We start from the raw sequence: 21,176 nt of genomic DNA on the forward strand, positions 1-21,176 counted from the left end.
GTATATAAACTAAGCCATGATTTCTTGGGCAAAAATCACTGGCTCTGGAAGGCAGAGGGGAGAGGGGAATTGGTCCTACCTCTTCCAATTGCACCATGAGAGTAACATTGTGCCCTTGCTCTGCTGTCAACTTTCCATCCGCCGTGACGATCCGGAGACCCCGTGGGGCCTTCCCTGGACACTTCTGCGGTTTGGCCGTGTACTGTTCTCTCACGCCATCCGTGCAGTTATTGGAAACCACCTTCCTATACCTACATGGAGAAGAGCTCAAGTTGTAACCCAGCTCATTATAATTCAGATCACACTCCCCATGTTTTAAACGGAACCTGCTGCCTAGCCCTGAGGGCTATCAATAACTACATTTCATGTTGCTTTGAGGATAATAAAGCACCCAACAGGAAGATGGATCATCATAGCAGCATATTGGACCTATTACTAGCACTTTCATATGCTTCTTTCATTCATTTAGTCAGTCAATAAATCATTTCACTTCGGCGCTGCGGGAAATGCACAGCAGTAGAAGACATGGTCCTTGCCCTCACTAAGTTTATAATCTAGTTGAAGAGACATGTGGATAATCTAGGAGATACTCCAAAGGTTATATAATTAAGGGTTAGAATGAGTAATATATATCACAAGGGAATTTGCAATTCAGAGAAAGAATAGATTGTTATTGATGACATGGCTTAACATTAGATCTTACAGAGCATGATATAGTAATGGCATAGTTCAGAAAGTTGGCTAAATTTAATCATTTCTATTCAATATTTCATGTGGGGTTATACTGGCTAAAGCATTGAAACTTCATATTAAGGAGACTTCACTCTGCAGATTGAGTCAATCCTTCCTACACTTTTGCTTATTTCTTCTTATTTTCACTTTAATAAAATAATAAATTACCCTATAAGTTTACTCCATACAATTGATCAGAGTCATAAAAAATTAAATCTGTGGTTTCAGGATGATTAACCTTTAAGGCTTTGTAGGTTCAGTGTTACCTATTCATCATCTTTTTTGTGCGGTGGTCTACAGTAACCATTTTATGTACTCATATATAGGATGCCCTTCCAAAAATATATACACATACATTTTTTGATAGCTCAATTGATGCTTTTTTCTTTTCAGATGTAACCCATTGCAATGAATAATTATTCAGAGTGTGTATCCATTTTGGGGGGACACCCTGTATTTGATTACCCAAGATCAGTGTCTACAATTAGTGGTAGAGCTCAAACTGGAAGCAAAGCCCAAGATCTTCCACTCTTCAAGACCAGGTATGAAGGGCCAGATAGTAAATGCTTTAGCTTTGTGGGCTATATGATCTTTGTAACAAGCATTCAACTCTTTGGTTGTAGCATGAAACTGAACATGGAATGAATGCAGCTGGGTTAAAAAAACAACAACAACACCTTTATTTACAAAAGCTGGCAGTGTGCTGGATTTGGCTCACAGGCTATTGTTTTCCAATCCCTTCAGAGCTAGCCAAAGTCCTTTCCTCAGGTTCCGAGTCTCAGAATTGACTACCTAAGCCCATGGTTGAGAAAGTCAAATTAAATACTGTGTGAGAAAGTGCTGTGACCACTATGTGTCTCTACAAGGTCAATTATTAATCTTTAACTTACCTTGTAAGGTAGTCGTATGGGTTAAATGGATTAATGTACACAGAGTACTTAAAACCACCCTGGCAATTAGCAAGTGCTGGTGAAATGTTATTTCCATTTAATAATAATAATGTTACCAATTATTTTTATTTAATATTATTATTTGACCTGTTAACAACCTTCATGTCTTCCAAATGTCCTTAGGATAAGTCACAAATGCCATAAGCTTCTGCCAGAAGCCCTCCACAAGCTAGCTTCATTCTAATTTTCTGGACACGGTCTCCCCCACAGCTCATTCTGCTCCAGCCACACCTCTCTTTTCAATCCTATTGAAAGTATTTATCTTCTTTTGCTCTTTCTGCTTCTGTGCCCTCCCTTATGTTCCATCACTATCATGCTTTCAGTTACATCGTATCACCTGTCTTTTCCTGACTGTGATAGTAAAATAGTAAGATGTAAGAAGCTCGTATTTCTTTAAAATATATATTTTTATTGACTTCAGAGAGAATGGGAAAGGGAGACAGAGATAGAAACTTTAATGGTGAGAGAGAATCACTGATTGGCTGTCTCCTGCATGCCCCATACTGGGGATCTAGCCTGCAACATGGGCATGTGCCCCGAGCGGGAATTGATCTGTGACCTCCTAGTTCATAGGTCGACTCTCAACTAATGAGCCATGCTGGCCCATCAGAAGTTCATTTAAAAAATATATTGAATTTTAGAAACAGAGGAAGGGGGAGGGAGCTCAAGAGAGAAATATCGATGTGAGAGCAGAACACTGGTCAGCTGCCTCCTGCATATCCCCTACTGGGGATGGAGTCCGCAACCTGGGCATGTGCCCTACCTGGGAATCAAACCGGCAACCTTTCAGTGCATGGGACAACACCCAATGAACTGAGCCACACTGGCCAGCACAAAGTTCAGATTTAGAAAGTTCTTATTGCATTGTAGTTTAGTCATAGGGCTAAATTCTTAATAAGACTTTTCTTACTCATCTTCAAAATATTCCTAATAAAGAAGGGATTCTTACTCCTGATATAGGGATGAAGATGTTAAGATTCAAAGAAGTTAACTCGTTTTCTCAAGATGACATAGCCAGGACCCCAGACAATTTGTCTCTGGAACACATCTGCTTTTTACTGCTGCGCTGTACCGATTCTTTAAATGGGGCAAGATCATCCCTCCTCTAAACTTTTTAAGGAATCCTTCTGATTGACTTGATAGGAATCATGTATGCCTTGCAGGACTGTCTTCCTGTGTATGACTGTGAACTTTAAGCTCCTTGAGAACATCCTTGTGCCCTGCATATGCAAGCCTGGTCATCAGGAGGTCCACACTGGGATGTGGTTCCATTTTAAATATTGAAATAGCCCTTCAGGCACCACACCCACCAACCCAGCTGTGCAGATCCCTCTCTTTGGAATCCCTGCTTCTTCTTACAATTCAGCAACTGAAGGATTCACACCTAGCACAAGTGGCAGCCTCAAACCACCACTCCTGCCCTAGCCGGTTTGGCTCAGTGGATGGAGCATCTGCCTGAGGATTCAAGGGTCCCAGGTTCAATTCTGGTCAAGGGCATGTACCTTGGTTGCGGGCACATCCCCAGTTGGGGGGTGTGCAGGAGGCAGCTGATCGATGTTTCTCTCTCATCAATGTTTCTAACTCTCTATCCCTCTCCCTTCCTCTCTGTAAAAAAATCAATAAAATATATTAAAAAAACCAAACCCGCTCCTTCACCGAGATCTCTACTCCTTGGATACTGGAGCATAGTGGCATTCTGGTACCAGCAATGGTAGCAAAAAAATAACTGTCAAAGTCACATAGTGAATATGGCATCCCACTGAATTTAACTGTGCGCTGGTTAACTCCCTGTTTGTGAGGTGAGGCACTACTAGGCAAATGGAAGGCAGATTACAATTTTTAATCACTTAGCATCCAAGCACACCTGTGACGGTCTTGGCGAGCAGCTATCGAGGCATGGGCTCACCATCGCCACTGTCATCATCATCTAGGGAACATTCCTTTTGTTTGTCTGGGCTCTGCCCCATCATTGCCTCAGGCTTTCCTGAATCCTGTAGCAACAGGAGTTCTGCTTAAATCCAAAGCACGGATCCTTCCCCCTGGGATTCTGCCACAGAGAAGACTTGGTAATTTTTTTAAACGCTCATTAAAAACCATTCTGAAACTATTTCATTTCCTGGATGAAAATGGAATCGCATTAGCCCGACCAGACCTGTCCTGGAAATTTAGAAGAAAATTGTGTATAAATACACAGTTAATTTACTCAAGTAAGCACACACCTGCTTTTTGCAATACAGAATGCTCCTATTTTCATACCCGCAGCTGTCCCTGGGTCTGAGTTACATAAATGAATAATGCATTTAATATGTTATTAAATGGGGCTGCTGCCTCCACAATAACAAGGCAACTTATGATTATGTTGGACCTAAGCTCTGAATATTGCTGGGATGCATTTAGTGGATAAAGCACTCTTCAATCTACCAAGAAGAAAAGCGAGCTCTAATGGCAGGGGAGTCTGTACAATTACTCGAAAGGAAACATTCTGCAAGTGTGCCTTTGATATTACCGACCACTCATCAGTAGATAGTGTCTTATTACTTCAACAACCCCGATTCAACTGTTCTCTTCTTATCTTGATACTCCTGTCACCTTTTCCTTTTTACCTCTACTTTCTTTGATTCTGCTTTTGTTATTTCTGCCAGTTTTAAAAAAGATGAAGGCCATAGTTTCTCTTTGTGAGAATAAAACTGTTATTTTATTATTTAGCAGGCTTTTTTAAATCTTGAGATTTGGGTTGGAATACAGATGTTTATGACTATTCAGTCTATGCTGAGGTGACACTATAGTCATGCTCAGCCTATAGAAATCCTGTCTGCTGTATAGGATCACTGGGAGGAACTTTTAAAATAAAATGAATGATGCCCTGGCTGGTGTGGCTCAGTTGGTGGAGCATCATCCCATGCACTGGAAGATCACCGGTTCCCACATGCCTGGGATGCAGCTCAATCCCCAGTGTGGGGCATGCGGGAGGCAGCAGAACATTGTATCTCTCCTCCCTTCCTCTCTCTAAAATCAATAAAAACACACTTTTAAAAAATAATAAAATAAAAGAATGCCAATAGAACTCCTCCAGGAATTATGATTTAACTGAGAATTCTGGGTATCTGTGTGTTTTGTTTTTAAGTTCCTTTCATGATTCTAGTATGCATACAGATTACAAACCACTACCCAGGTGGTTAAAATGTAGGATCAAATTGCCTGAGTTAAAATTCAGGCTCTTACATACCATATGAACTCGGCCAATTTACACAATCTCTCTCCAATATAAAATAGGGGAAATTACAGGATTTTTTCATGCATCTCCTGGGAGGACTAAGTGAGATTATGAATTCAATAGGGCTGAGGATAGAGTCTGGCACACTGTAAGAACGTAACAAATATTAAAATATCAAAAGTTAGTAAAAATCATTAGTATTCACATAATTAAACATTGACTTGTTATTATCCAGCAAATTCCCTAAAAACGGAAACTATACTTCAAATAGAAGCTACGCTATTATCGCCAATATTATATCAAGATCAAATGTATCCAGGCCAATTCTTTTCTTAAAATCATTCAAAACTTACTGTGGGCTTATTCATGAAGGGTACAGTTCAGGTCGCAAATAGAGGTGCAAGATCCGGCCTAATGTCATTTTCTAGCTTAAGCCCTCCCACTGTCTAACGCACTTCCCCAGCTCTGGCAAGCTGATTTCTACAAGCCTTCTTTTGCTTGTTCTGTTCATTCTGCCTAGAATGCTCTTTCCTCCTGTCAAGCTCCAATTTATTCTGTAAAAATCACCTTAGACGTCACACCTTTCTGTAGAGTTGTCTCTTCCCTTTTCCACAGTAGTTACCCCATGCAGTGACTAGCGCAGAGCTAGAACTCTAGGTCTTCTTGTAGCCGAGGCTGGTCTTATTGACCCTGAAGCTGGGGAGTCCACATTTGTGCTCATGAGAAGAATTTAAATAGTTTACTTTTGGGGATTGTAGGTACTATATGCCTTTGTTTTCAAGGGAAAACTGCATTGTTATAATAACACTTGACTTAATGCAACAAGAAATAGAATAAGCCTTGGGGCGATAAACGGGGGCTAGTTCTGGGTACAGTGTAGAGATAATACTTAAAATCTTCTTAGACCCAGTATATTCATATTTAACAATGATCTTGTTCAGGAGACAGAACATCAACATTCAGAAAGAATTGGGCGCCATGGCTGACTAAGCAGGTTGTTCCCCTTAAACTAAGTTAAGTGGACCTTGGAATTAGGGGACTGTTATAAGGCAGTCCTAGAGGGGTGGAGGAAAACTTTTCTTGCAAGAAGCAGGATGGAAGTACATGTCATTTCATTTCAACAATCAATGGAAAGTGACTTTGTTTTAAATGCCAACTTGATGAAATAGGGCATATGGCAATACTAAAGGAAATGCCTTAAAATTGAGAATCATGAGAATGACTCATGGAATCCACTAAGTCAACTAGTTGTACAACCAATTTATATAAAGAACTTTTCCCTTCTTTTGAGCACCTGCAATCCAAGGAATCCTGATAATCATTTCAAATTGGCCATGGACATGGCAGAGCCGGAGGGGATCTCAGGCCATCCAGCACAACCTCTTCATTTTGCACAAAAGGGAAAGCAGGCACAGTTTAGAGAGGTTCCCAGGTCACACGGGGGACTAGTACCAGTTCTGGGCCTCTGGACGGAGACTGGTGTTCTCTTACCACCATGCCTTGCCACCTGGCTGAGAATTGGTAACACCACTAAGTGGACAAGAAGAACTATGTGAGAAACAAGCTCTCCGCATACAGTGACTTCACCTTCTTCATTTCCCAACCCAGTACTATCCATGAACACAACATCTAAGAAAGGCGCTCTGAAGCATCAACTTGGTAGCGACAATGACCGAGTCTCTCTGGGAGACTGCACCATGCTTTGCTAGAAAACAGCTCTGTAAGCCCCTGCAGTGTCGAGTCTGTAAATAATGCAAGCGATGTCCTTTCTGTGCACTTCAAACACAGGCACCACTTTGAGGACCAGTTATTGTCCATGATACACACTGAGGAGATCAAACTGAACATGAAGTCCCCACCAAGCACAGAAATGTGGTCACCTGGGTAAAAGCCAGAGTCCCCAAAGACCCTGGAAATAGCAACTCCACCCTTTACCCTCATACCTTCCATTAGCCTGTAAAGGCAGGGTAGCCAGAGTCTAAGTATTTCCATGGCTTATATAGGGAGGAAAATGTTTATAAAAAGCACTTAAAAGTATTCCAAATGTATATTGATAGTAGGAAGATTACTATTTTGCTAGAATTTATGTATGTATATAAATGTTTTTTTTCTGGAACCACTAAATTAATGCTATTTTCCAATCATTTTTTAAGCTTCCTGAGTAAATATCCCTGTTGTATATTGAGAAACTAATCATCAGGAACAATAAAAGCTTTCATTTTACATTCGTCCAGGAGGAATTCACAGCTCATCTAAAGAAACTCCACAGGCAGAAATGTCTATGCTCACCTTTTTTTTCAACACATCTAGAAATATCTCTAGCTTAATAGCAAGAACATAATCTCTCCCTTGAGAAGATTATCTTGGTTTCTTAGAATAAACCAGACCAACACCCACTTCATATTTACAGAAATTTTTATGGTTGGCATGAAACAAATAACGTCCTAGTTAATTTAGCAGCTTAAATTTGCAGCACATTCCCTGGATCCCGTACAGTAGAAACAAGATATAACCACATATGAGTACAACTGAATGAGCTTGTGCTTGTGTATGTGCAGACTGAGATATATACAGACTCTGATAGAGAAACAGAAAGAAATGATTTGGGGGTTATTTCATGTAAGAAAATATACAAATGAATACTGGTTTCATGTTTTACAGATGAGACAAGGGAGACTTAGATTAAACACATCTTAGATCTCAGTATTAAGTAGTAAATAAATGTCTGAACTATATATACACAATAAAGCAACCCCCCCCCCTTTTTTTCTTTACTGCAGAGGAGCCCTTAGCTGATGACTATTGGTGATGGTATCGGCATATTGTAAAGTGACTACTGTCTGCTAGGCATTTTGCTATATGTTCATAATATCTCTCTATATAAAAGCCGAAGATGCAAAGTGATCCCTTGGGAGTTCAACCAACAGGAAGTTTAATCTCTCGCTATGACATGCACTGACCACCATGGGGTGGTGTGGAATGAAGTAAGGCCCCGGCTTGTCAGCAGCTAAGGAAGGGAGTCCCCGGCCGGCAGCTGGCAGCTACTAGGGACCCTACCCGTGCATGAATTTCGTGCACTGGGCCTTCTGTAGTATTATATTTATCCCAACAGCAAATGGAAACATTTTATAGACTAGGAAACTAAACTCAAAGAAAGGAAGACATATGCTAAGAATGGTAAATGGCAGAAGTTATACTAAAATCCTTTTTTGGCCCAGCTAGTGTTGCTCAGTTGTTGAACGTCAACTTATGAACCAGGAGGTCACAGTTCCATTCTAGGTCAGGGCACATGCCCAGGTTGTGGGCTCGATCCCCAGTGTGGGGCATGCAGGAGGCAGGAGATAAATGATTATCTCTCATCACTGATGTTTCTCTCTCTCTGTCTCTCTCTCTCTCTCTCTCTCTCTCTCTCTCTCTCTCTCTCTCTCTTCCTCTCTGAAATAAATAAAAATATATTTTAAAAAATAACATTTGTTTAATGCTAAAATAGCTGTTTTTCACCAAATAAAACATCCCCCATTATATTTCATTCTCCATCCATAACAAGCTTAAGCTCCAGCAGCAGCCTCTTTGCTTTCCACAAAATGGCTAATGGAAGGTGTGAGGGTAAAGGGTGAATGAACAGAGACAGGGAGCTTACAGTGGAGAACACAGCCAGACTCTGCTCACACACTTTTCCATGGACCAAGGATTAAGGACTGGTGGCTACAGCCACCTGGAGGGACATTCTGCACCCATTTCAGCTCTTATTCCAACTATCTCTTCTCAGTCCTAGCCAAGAACTAAAACAAAACCTGCACAATTATTCTGCACAGTGAAGCTGATAAATATTTTGGCATCTCCTCAAGATAGCATTTCTATGGAGCATGATATTAGTCGATGCTAGAATGTTTCCATCACGGTGAAGTGAGTGAACCTGAGAACACTGCTATATATACAGGGTAATAAGCTGACTGTGAAAGTGAACAGAACTATTTATAAAGTAGGGCATTTAAAAAAGAATAAAAGGAAAAGGAAGGTTTACCTGCATGCTTTCAGCTAAACTGCAAGATAGGTGATGTTGGGAGGTTTGCTTATTTAGCTTGACTGACAAGAAATGATTGTTTACTAGACCCATTCAATTCAAACTCTGACTGCATGACCACAGGTGTTCTCTGCTGTAGGAGACAGGGTGAGTGAGAAAGTGAGGTGTCTGGGAGCAACATTCATGGAAAGTCCACGCTCAGGCAGACCTTGCACCTGTGATGCCCTGTGCTTCATCCCTGCCCAAAGCTAATACAGATTCTGTACTGACTGAGCAGGCAGGCAATGCCCACAGATGGGTTAAAACTGGCATTGTAGCGACTTGGGGTGCATGGTGGCTCCTTAATTCTACAGGCATGGTGGCCCTTTCACCAGGTAGTCTCTGGGTTTCTTTTGTCTGAAATGACCTTCCTCACCTTGTTAATGTGGGTAATGCTCCTCACCCTTCCTCTCAGCTTTGCCTTACAGAATCTATGGGCATTTATATTTTAAAGGAGAATGTCAGTTAGTACAAATGAATCTCTGTTGTGTGGGACTCCAAGGAGGTTTGCAAGCAGGAAGCTAGTATTTTAGCCCATATGGGGCAGATATCTGGCAAAGCCTGGATACAAAGGTCCAAGAAAGAACCAGGCACTTGGGTGGAATTTGCTTTACAAATCAGTAGAAACACCTCCCACTGCCAAAAGAGACTAATTATTGCTGTATGCTTTTACCAACAATCATGAAGGTATGAGACTATTAATTGCAGCACTGTTTATAGAAGAAAATAGGAAATGAGCAAAATGTCCAAAAAGAGGATGCCTTAGAATCCCAGGTGCTTTAATAGCATGGAATTAAACGTACTTAGAGAAGGCAACCTTGTATAATCCAACCTGAAAAGACGTTGAAGATACGTTTTTGAATGAAAAGTGGGGAAAAAACAATATACCTAGTAGGACATCACCTATAAAAACAACCTCCCCAGTTAATTTCATATATTTTTCCTTGGCATAATCATCCACTGGCAAATGAAAAGTGTTTGATAACACACATGGCAATCAGATCACAGTTGTGTGGAAAAGGGGGCAGGATTGGAGTGATGATCTAAATGGACTTTTTAAACATAGAACCTGTGTATACATTTCTTTTGTAATTAAATATTTTCAATGAAAAGCTAAGTGCTTAACGACAGCACTGTAGCGGCTATAACATTAAATACTGAACCTGTGTTTAGATGCCAATGAATCAACACACAGCCAAGTGACATCTCAGGTGAGGGGCTGGAGTGACAGAAAGGCAGAAAATTCCTTTCCAATTTCATCCACATTTTACCTCTTGCCAATTCTTGCAAAATGCAATGTGTTTAGATGGCACACTGACCACTGAGGTTACTACTGTCACACACACACACACACACACACACACACACACACACACACACGCCCATTGAGCCTTGAGCCCTCTGTGGGTAGACACTCCACCTGTGAGCATCTAACTCTTAACAGCAGGGATTTATCAGACCTGCTGATGGCTGGTATTTATCACATGCTCTCTTTACACAAGCTTACTCACTGAGGATGGTGCCTTTTTGCACAATGTTTGCCTGGAATAGATGAAGGCAGTAGATGTGGTAACTTAAAAATCCTTTAGGATCAGATGCTATCATGTAAAACCCACTAACATGAACCAACCTCTGAGAGTGAAGGCCGAGCCCTGGGAGTAAAGCTTGTCATTCTGTGATTAATAAACATAACTGCATTGACGAAAACTAATGCACCTGGACGCTGATCACTGAATCACACTTTTAAATTTAATTTTATAGGGAATAGATGAAAAATGCCATTGAATAATTTATGCATCTGTGACATTTCATTTTACATATGGTAAGTCAGAATTTATTCGGATTTCAAATACTGATTTGCCTAAGGATTGGTGAAACCTATTTAGAGGTAGCTTTAAAAATGTGTGTGTGTGTGTGTGTGTGTGTGTGTGTGTTCATTCTGCCTATTGAGTAGCATCTGGAACAATTTAGAATCCTCTATACTTCAGCCTCTTCTCATCAATACCAGAGAGAGAGTAATATAACTTCCTTGACTGATTGAAGTAGTGAAAAGAAATCGATTCTGAAATTAGCTGTAGGGGTTTCCGATGCCCTTCACAAGCTCTAAACATGCCGGTACATACAAGCAATATAAGTTTAAGTTATGTGTTTAATGTTATAAACTTAGTTATAACATTAAGTTTATCTATTCCATCAGCCCTTTTCAATTGTTTCCCAAGGTATTAGATGCTGATGATCTCACTGACCCATTGCTGAGAAAACGTTATTTGTATTTTTCTTAGATTTTGTGTCATGGACCAAAGAAATCACAACTTATTCCTTCATTCAAAGGTTCTAGGAATCCATGACATCAGAGAAAATTATATTTGAGGTATTCGTCCATGTTTTTTCACTTCCTGTTGAAGAGCAGTATATATTATTTTGGAAATATTTTTTTAATTACATATAAAAATATAAAATTTTCAACTAAAGGTAAGTGCATAAGAGAAAACCCGCAAGTCCCCACTGCTGTATGTAGCTGGCATGAGAAGTGAGGAGCTGTCAAGTAGAACTGGCCTGCTGGTGAGATGCCTATACCTTACTCTCTCCTCCCTCCCATTTCCTCTTCCTCTCTTCTTCCCTTTCCCTCTTTTTAGTTTTTTAATGTCAAATTTTAAAATATGCACAAATGATAGAATATAATATAATAAATCCCCATGTCTCTATTAACATCTTCAAATATTACCAGTATCTTTTCCTTTTTTAACAATTTATAGGAACTCTCACACATTATGTATCTGAAAAGATAAGGTAGATTTATTTATTTATTTTGGCCTAACCAAAATACAATGATCATAGCTAAATACATAACTATAACATATTTTGTTAATATAATATCATAAATATAAATATTTAGATTTAAATATAACCTGTGATGGTTAATTTCATTTGTCAACTGGAATAGGCCACGGGGTGCCCAGATATTTGGTCAAACATTATTCTAGGTGTTTCTGCCAAGGTGGTTTTGAGTGAGATTCACATGTAAATCAGTATAATGCATAAAGCAGACTGCCTTCTCCAATGTGGGTGGGCCTCATCCAATCTATTGAAGGTCTGAAGGGAACAAAGAAGCTGACACTCCCCTAAGTAAGAAAGAATTCTTCCTTTCTGGTGTCCTTCCCCTAAACATCAGTGCTTTTCCTGCCTTCACACTCATAGGAAAGCAGCGGTCTTCCTGGGTTTCAAGCCTGCTGGCCTTCAGGTAGAAAGTACACAGTCAGCTCTCCTGGTTCTCTTGCTTTCAGACTAGGACTGCAAGCATACATCAGTTATCCAACATGCCATGCACCCTGCAAATCTTGGGATTTGGACTGGCCCACCTCCATAAATATGTGATCCAATCCCTCATAAAAATAAATTCTCTATCCATTTAGCTAGCTAGCTAGGTAGCTATCCTATATAATAAAAGCCTAATATGCAAATCGACTTAACTGTGGAACGACTGGTTGCTATGATATGCACTGACCACCAGAGGGCAGACGCTCAACGCAGGAGCTGCCTCCAGTCTACAGGCCTCAGGCCAGCCAAGGTGGGTGCCAGTGCGAGGGGGCCCCCGATCGCCCCACCAGTCACCCCACAGATCGACCCTGATTGCTGGCAAGGCCTAGGGACCCTACCTGTGCAGGAATTTCATGCACTGGGCCTCTAGTCTGATATAAAAACATACCCCTGGAAAACCCTGACTAATATATCACCTAATCACAAGTCCATACTCAAATTTCCCCAAATAGCTAAAATATGTCTTTGTACAGATTGAATTAGCACCCACATATATCACATGCACTATTTTTAAGTCTATAAACATCAGTTACATTTGTGGAAAAGTCATGGATTCTTTTCCCTTTTATTCTATTTCTTAAATAATACTGGATAAACTCCACAACATAGAACATCAAACCCAAAACTTTAGAATCTGATTCCAGATTTATAAGAATCTGAATGCATGCCTTCAACGTGCCAAGAACGGACACGGAAAAAAACATTTCTGCTAATATACTCTTGAAAAGTCAATGAGCTTCTTCTCTGACTCTAGGTCCCACATCCCCACATCTACAATGCAGGAAATGCAGATATGAAATAGTTACTTGGCCTTCCTCACAGGGATGCATGGAGGGTAAAATGTAGTCTTTATTGAGGAGTTCTGAAATAAAGTATTAAAAAATGAGGCAATTTACATATTATCACCATCATCTTCGAATCTGTTTTACTTCTTTATTTACAACTGGGGTTTTATTCTCAGATGAAATGTGTGGTATTAATGCAAATCTGTGCTTCCTTACTAAAATGAACGAAAGCAAATAAATTGTGCTGTAATGAAATAGGCCTGGTTTTTGATCAGAAGTCATTCTGTACCTTTAACACATGCTGAAAGCAGCAAAGGTGGACCTCTCAAGGTCACTGCTCCAGACACTCACCCAGTACTGTTGAGATAACTCTGTCCCAGGCTGCAATCCTTGGACAGAGAAGATGGATTGAACCAAAACGCTGGCAGGCACTGACCATTGCTGTGTCGCTCATAGCCATAGTCACTGTTGGGGAAAGAGCCAAGAGAAGCCTTTCAGTAGGTGGCAAAATTACTGAGAACAATTTCCTGTTGGTCCACAGGCAACTTCAACTCCAGTCACTTAGGCAAGAAAGAGGTATTCACTAAATTCCAAAAATGGAATTTTTTTCCCAGGGAATATCCATGTTACCCATGAAGATATCCTACAGAAGCCATTTTCAGAAATGCTGACTTGGAGGCAAGAGAGATGCCTGTGTAGAAATGAAGGCTTGATGACCAATAATTCTTTCTAAAGAAACTATATATATATATATATATATATATATATATATATATATATATATATATGTATATATGATATTTAATTGATTTTAGAGAGGGAGGAAGGGAGAATGAAAAGGAGATAGAAACAACTATGAGAAAAAAGAAAAACATTGATGGGCTGCCTCCTGCACACCCCATACTGGGAATCGAGCCCACAATGCAGGCATGTCCTTGACCAGGAATCAAACTGGGTGACCTCTTGATGCATGGGTCGATGCTCAACCACTGAGCCACAATGACTGGGCTCAATGCCCAATAATTCTAAGTAAATACCTTGAAGCTGAGAGAGCAGATACAATTTTCATTAGGAGGATACACAATACCGATCGTGGTTGGTCCAGAGGAAGCTATAGCTAGCGAAAAGGCAGTGGAGGAAGCTCCACCCTCGGTGTAAAGTTTCACTGAAGAGTTTAACACAGCAACATGTGGCATGGTGCTCATTCATGTTGATGTCTTTGGGATGCTCTTCCAAGACATCTGGATCTACTAAGTAGAGAAGCCAGGTCTGTCTGTGCACAAGCCATATGCTTCAAAGTCACAGCAGGAAAGGAAGTGTCCTTCAGGAGTGTCCTGAGAATTTCCCCAAGGAAAAGTTTTGTCCTGGTCCCAACTGGCAGTACTAGCTAAGTAAGAGGATTTAAAAATCCTCTCTCTAGTTGGGAACAGTCAAAGCCCTTTCTCTCGGCCTCCTCTCATTCTTGCCCCCAGGGGCCTCCGAGTGGCCTGACATCCTCGGCTTCTGGAAGATGAACCCAGGCAGAGGCTGATGACAAAGTGCACCTCCACATGCACATACAAATGGCAGGCAGTGACCAGCAAGCGCTCATATGAACTGGCCCATCTGTGTGATGGAGGTGAGATGCTGGCGCACAGGAGCTGGGAAGGGAGAAGAGGCTCAGTTTAAGGGGCCTGTCACCAGGCAGCTGGCACTTAAAATTCTGCACATACCAGCTGGACTTGGTGCTGGTTCAACACAGCATGGGTAGGAAGCCTTCAGAATTGATGCCCACAGGACACCCAGTGTTCATTTCAGATAATTAGTTTACAACTGCTGGAGAATGACAGGCAAGGTCACCCGGGGGACTGTCCAGGGGAGAGCCAAGGCAACAGGGAACATTCAATGACAACCACCTTTCATTATGCTACAGTCAAGTGGGATCAATAACGCTCTAGCTACTGGTAGAAACTCCTAAGGTCATGGTAAGCTTTCCAAAATACTTTCAGAAATTATGCCATTACAAAAATCCCCTTTGGACAGAAAACAACACAATGGCCTCATTCACAATTCATTTCCCACTTCTCAGAATACATATCAGTTTGTGCTAAGAGAAGCAGATTCCAATCTCAAATGAATATAAGAATTGGGCCAAGACTGAGGGGTATGAGAGGTGGGGGAGGGGAGAAACCTGACTGCTTTCCTTCCCCTGTGTTTCTTTTACTCTAGACTAGCTTAAATTTGAAAGAGAAAAACAAAAATGGCCGTGACAACAAACGTCTAGCTTATTTTGGCACCTCATGAAAAAGATTCCCAAAGGAAGACATATTTCCAGGAGAAATCAGGGAACTGGGACATCTCACCTCACTTCTTCCCAGTGGTTTTTATGAGAGGATACATTTGCTCCCTGCACAAGAATGGCTGTTTGATAAGGCTAAACTTCAATTGCAAAGGTGAAATGCTCACTTCTTTTACAAATCCCCTTTGAATACAGTGGATGAAGGAGAAGCATTTTGGCTTCAGAAAGAGGGATGGGATGAATGACTTAAAATTCCCAGAAACATTTTCCCTGTCAAGGTATTTCAGGGTGTCAATCCTGAAAGGTAGGAAAGGGATAAAGTATTTTTGTCATTGGAATCATGTTGCAATGACTAAAACACAAGTCATGGCTGGGGAGGCCCCTGTAGAATTCATTGTGAGCACCACTGTAATAAGTTCTTCTGCCCTCTGGCTGAGCCCAGAATAGAGCATTGGCTCTTGCCTTACCTGTCTACCCACAAGTGAGGAACAGCCTTTGGTGATCAGTCTGAGTGCTGGCGGCCAATTTTGCCAGGCCTTCCCAGTGCTACTTATTCAGACATCTCCAGAGGTCTCCCATTAGAGCAGACTTACTTTTTCTAAGATCTGTGATGTGTATGTACATAATACCTCTCAGATATTCTGATGATCAGAGATGTGACCAGTGATTGCTACACAGCTTGAAATAAATTCTTAAAGGAATGACTTTGGTTCTCAAGCAGGACAAGTTTCAGTCATTTAACACTGACCTACATATTTAGCAATTGCATTTTCTAAACTCAAAACATAGAAAGAAATATCAAAGAAAAGGAAAAAAAATAAGGGGTGGGGGAGGAGCAGACAAGGAAATGGATATAATCAATGGAGTTCCCACCCACTCATTCTCAATAATTTTTCAACCTCACCTGAATGCTAAACACTGGCCTAGACCAAAGCAAGGGAACTCCTGGCCTCGTGAGCCATATTTCTGCTTCCCAAATGTTACAGGAGATTCACACTGGGACTCTTTTACTTAACATCTAATCTTCTCAGGACTTTTCCAGTTTAAATGAACCTACTCCCTGTAAAGGGAGACTTGCACCTTTAGTGCTAGGATCACGGAGCTGTAGCCTGGCAATGTCATCAAATGGAGAAATGCCTTCTATGCTCACATAAGCAAGAATCAGCTGACCACCGAAAACTTCCAGGGATAGAAAATCTACTGCCTTTTAAGGCCATCTTTTCATCCCCAGGATCCCTAGATTCTAGAAAGCTTAATCTTGAGCACACATATGTTTGCTCTCTGAAAAGACACTCCTTGTTTCCATTGTTGCCATCTGAAGCAACTCAGGGTGTTTTGTCCCAAGATCTATCACACAGAGGAAAATAATTACCAGCCATCTTTGGAATCCTCTTTAAGTCTACAGAAATGCCTGGTTTTTCCATATGCACATGTACAAGTACACCATGATGTCTTCAAAGGTAATTTCATAACAATAGGAGGCTCTATCTAGCTAGGTCACTATTATTTCAAATCACAGCTTTCATTAAGGACCCCATAAAAAAGCACGGGTTGAATATTCTGGCTTAGAGAACTCCAGTTCCTACACTTGAATGACTAGCTTGCCCCCAATAAACCCCATGGCTTTTGCTCAGCATCCAGTTCACAGAGTTCATAAGATAAAGCTAACTGTAATAACACCAACAGTTATAACAACAACTAGGATTTGATACACTGAGGGACTTCTTGGGATAAAGGCACCAGCTCACCAGTCGAAATCGGCCTCTGTGCAGACACAGGGTTCAGACTCCATGGCTCCTGCATACTTTCCTTGCATACATTTCCGCTCTGACTTCCGCTTCTTATATATCCTTTTGGCTCCCATGATGCATGCTTCCCCCTGGAAAGAGACAGGGATCTCAGGTACTTGAGCACAACACTGGGATCTTCCCTGTGCCACACTGGGCAGCCCAGGGAGATGTTCTCAAACCTCAGTGCGATCTTGGCTGAGGTGGTCTGCTCTGTGCTGACGGCTTTTTTGTTTTGTTTTGGTTTTGGTTTTTTGTTAATCCTCACCTGAGGATATTTTTCCATTGATTTTTAGAGAGAGTGGAAGGGAGAGGGAGAGACAGAGAGAAACATTGATATGAAAGACACGCGTCAATTGGTTGCCTCCTGCATGAACCCTCACCAGGGCCAGGGAGCCTGCAACCAAGGTATGTGTTCTTGACCGGACTCAAATCCAGGACCTTTCAGTCTGCGGGCTGACACTCTATCCCCTGAGACAAACCACTAGGGCTGTCAGCTTCTTCTTTTCAGTGTCAGCAGCCCCAGAATAGAATGTGACTAATAAAGTCAGTCTGAAGAAGCAGGGAGGGTGTGTCTAAAAGTGTCCTTCACTCCTGGCGCATTCAGCAAAGGTCTCCTTGGCAAGGTGTTAGGCGCAACGCTGTGAGGGGCACATGGATCATGAAGACTCAGCCCCATAACTGTATTGCCAACAAACCTGGGATAATTACATTCAATCCTCCTATTGGAAAAGATGTATGTTCTTGCTCACTCATGAGCATATGAAAGTAGAGCATTGCCTAAGAAATATAAAGATCCCTTTTGCCCCGATTTATGCTGCTTCTGCCCACGCAGCTTTTTACACTGATTTTATATCCATCTATCAGACAAGCGAGAAAACTGAATTCAGTGTTTCTCCACAAAATAAAAGCTTTGAACACACAAAGCTCCTGCCTCCCAAAGGGGAAAATATCAGCCATGTAGATGAGTGATAATTTTATTTTTGCATCTCTGAATGGAGTGGGCGAGTCAGCGGATGCATCCGGCACTGCCAAACACAGCTCCCTCTGCACGTCTGAAGGACCAGAGGACAGCTCTGTCTGTCTTAGCTACTACAACCTGTCCCTCTTACAAAACTCACTTTAACCGGCTCCACTCCACACATACATGTAAATATATCACAGTCTAGGCTGGGGGTAAACGATGTGTTATTGCCTAAATATGGCGATGGTTTTGCAATGGACCATCCTTTCAGGGCCCTGGATGCCATCTGGCTTGGGAACTCAAAGGAGAGAGGCTTTCAGACAAGCATTCTGATATGAGCTAAATAGCTGAGGGGCCAGGACGAAGGAAAGGTTCCTATTAATAATTCTGCATTCTTGTACCACGAGTACCCTGGAGGATGCGAGAATCAGTACCTGGTCCCAGGGAGTCACAGGAGTGGGGAGGAAGGATACTCTTGGCATTGCTCAAAGAGCATAAGCTTGTTATTTTATGTCTCTGTTTGCTTTGCTAGATCAGATTCAAGACCCTTTGCTCACCCCTGCCTCCACCCTGCATCCATATGACATGCTCAGATAAATTAGGTTTAGATGCCTGTGCTGAGTTGGTATTTCATTTCGAGTTGTAAGTCTAAGCCAAACACATTTGAATTTTATCTCATTATATCCCAGTACAATAAAAACAGAAATTACTTCACAACAAGCTATAAAATGTAGAGTTTGTTCACTGCTGTGGAACACAAAGCACGTAAGAAAGCACAAGAGGAGCATTCTGGCTTAGAGAACCCCAATTCCTATACTTGAATGACTAGCATGCCCCCAATTCTCCCCATGCCTTTCGCTCAGCATCTACCCTCTGCTCTCTCCCTCCTACCTGGCTGTGCAGCTGCCAAGGTCTGTAGTCCTCCTCGGCACACCTTCTATCGAAAATGGACTTGTAGTCCACTTTGACCAGCTGCCATTCAGAGCGGTGGCTGAAGTGTCCAAACACTCTACAGAATTCATAAAGATAAAGATAATTGCAATAATAAAAATGCCAATAGTTATAACAACAGCTAGCATTTGCCCAGTGTCTACTATGAACTTAGCAAAATGCTAATAAGTACATTGCACTGATCATACCACTTAATCCTCAAAACGCATTTATAAAGGGGGTGACTATTATTGGCTCCACTTCACCTATGGGTAATGTGAGGCTCAAAGAGTTTTGTTCATTTGTAAAAAACCAATGTCAAATCACTAAAGAACTAGTAGAGCAGAATGTAGAGTGTTTAGCGTAAAAGACCACTTCTATATATCGTACCAGAGAATGGTTAACAAAAAAAAAAAAAATCAATCAATCAATCAACCAACCAACCAATAATGGAGAAAACAATCACAGATACTGCTTTCTACATGGTCTGAGATTGCACTTCTAGGCTGTCTTGCTAATGCACATGATTTTCATGCTATTTAATTTCCTACCAGTCGCTAGGGAAAGTGGGCGGCAAGGCCAAGTGCTTACAACTGCTTCCTACACTGTGCATTCTGCTCTGCTTACTGAAAAGACACAGGTATTTAATGAGGTGTTTGAATCACTAATCGCAGATAAGGATAAAAACCACAAAGCAGCCTTTTTGGTCAGCATCTTTTATCTGTTTTGCAAATATAAAAATTAAATGAAGACAAATTATGGAATAAATTGCTAATATAGCTATGTTTACCATGGCCAAAAGTGTAGCTATTAGGCATATTAAATATTTATTGATTTATTTTCTATCATTAAAAAAAAAAAGAAAAAGAAAAGGGGACAGAAAATTTAGAAAATCCACCAACTCATGGCTTTGATTTTTACAGTGTCATGTCCGACAGGATCAACTACTTTAAAACCTTCCCTCTGTTTCCTATGCCCAATTTTCTAGGGAAAGGAAAAGGCACAGTTTCATATTTTAAATTCAAAGCCAATGTTTTGAACCCCACAGGCAGGCAAGTCATTAATCAAGTCTTTCACAAATTAATGATCATCTCTTTCCAGACAAGAATGAGTGCAAATGCAATTTCCCAAGAACAGATTGTTCTCAGGGTTTCCCTAATATGCCTCACAATTGGGTTAGGTAAAGAGCCAGGGAAAAAGGAAAGCCTGCGTGGGGTTTTGCTCAAGCTCTGAGTTCTGCCTTAAAGTGAAACCATTCCTTATATGCCCATGTCTTTCTATATATTGAATTTGTTTATTATTAAAGTTTTAAATGTATAGCTTTCTTTTCAATTGCAATGATCTCTTCTAATTTCCCTCAGCCCATGCAGGAGGGGAAGAAATGAGCTAGTTTGCCACCCACCCTCAGCGTGGGACTCCCCATAATTAGTAAAAGCCAGGAAACTGGTGCCCGTACTTTTCTTTCCTCTTTACGGGGGGATCATGAAATCACATGTTCGGACTTTGCCGGCAACTCCAAACCTAACAGCAGCAAAGCGAACAAACAGCTAAAAAACACGTTTCTGGATGAATATCAAGACGTGTTCCACTTACGTCATGATTAGAGTCTCTTCCCCAGGCTCACCCAGAACCCCATCCACAAAAAGGGGAATAGATGTGAAACTGTATTTGCTCCAAGATCGCCCTTCATCAAAACTCAACCTAATGACAGAAGAAGAAAAAAAAAATCAATTACAGTCCTCAGATCTCCAAAGGAAAAATAAAAATCCTTTCTAAAGAAAGATACTACCAACCAGGAGAGAATCCATTTGCAAAGTGCCTAAGGCATTGTCAAAGTGAGCCGTGAATAAGTGTCCTTAATTACATGAGAAGGTAGAAATACAGTTAGCCCAGCGATTTGGGACCCGGGTGTATTATTACATTCACAAGGGGAGAGCTGCATGAAATGAGAATAATAATGAGTCTTTGATAGAATCCGTTTTTAAATTTGGATATTTTATTAGATCTTAGATCTCAATGTGACTCTCTCCAAAACCTCAGGGTAGTCTAGTAGTGAACCTTTCAGGTGATTCTGAAGAGCAATGGCCATAGGGGACCTATTTAGATGGACTTGAGCCAGCCACCTCCAAGCGTTCAGAGCTTTACAGAATCTCTC

The 21,176-nt window shown here is 41.1% G+C and overlaps 1 protein-coding gene across 1 annotated transcript in view; it reads right to left on the bottom strand.

The window, feature by feature from the left end:
- SORCS1 (sortilin related VPS10 domain containing receptor 1) overlaps positions 1-21,176 on the bottom strand; it is a 217,884-nt gene that overhangs the window by 63,569 nt on the left and 133,139 nt on the right. The window contains exons 12-16 of the mRNA XM_081104694.1: positions 20,615-20,722; positions 18,983-19,100; positions 17,089-17,219; positions 13,414-13,527; positions 80-251 (exon numbers count right to left, since the gene is read on the bottom strand). Of these exons, the coding sequence (XP_080960820.1) occupies positions 80-251; positions 13,414-13,527; positions 17,089-17,219; positions 18,983-19,100; positions 20,615-20,722 (643 nt within the window). The remainder of the gene's footprint in view (positions 1-79; positions 252-13,413; positions 13,528-17,088; positions 17,220-18,982; positions 19,101-20,614; positions 20,723-21,176) is intronic.

Source organism: Myotis nattereri, assembly GCF_964212035.1.
Source record: "Myotis nattereri genome assembly, chromosome: 13".
Taxonomy (NCBI): Eukaryota; Metazoa; Chordata; class Mammalia; order Chiroptera; family Vespertilionidae; genus Myotis; species Myotis nattereri.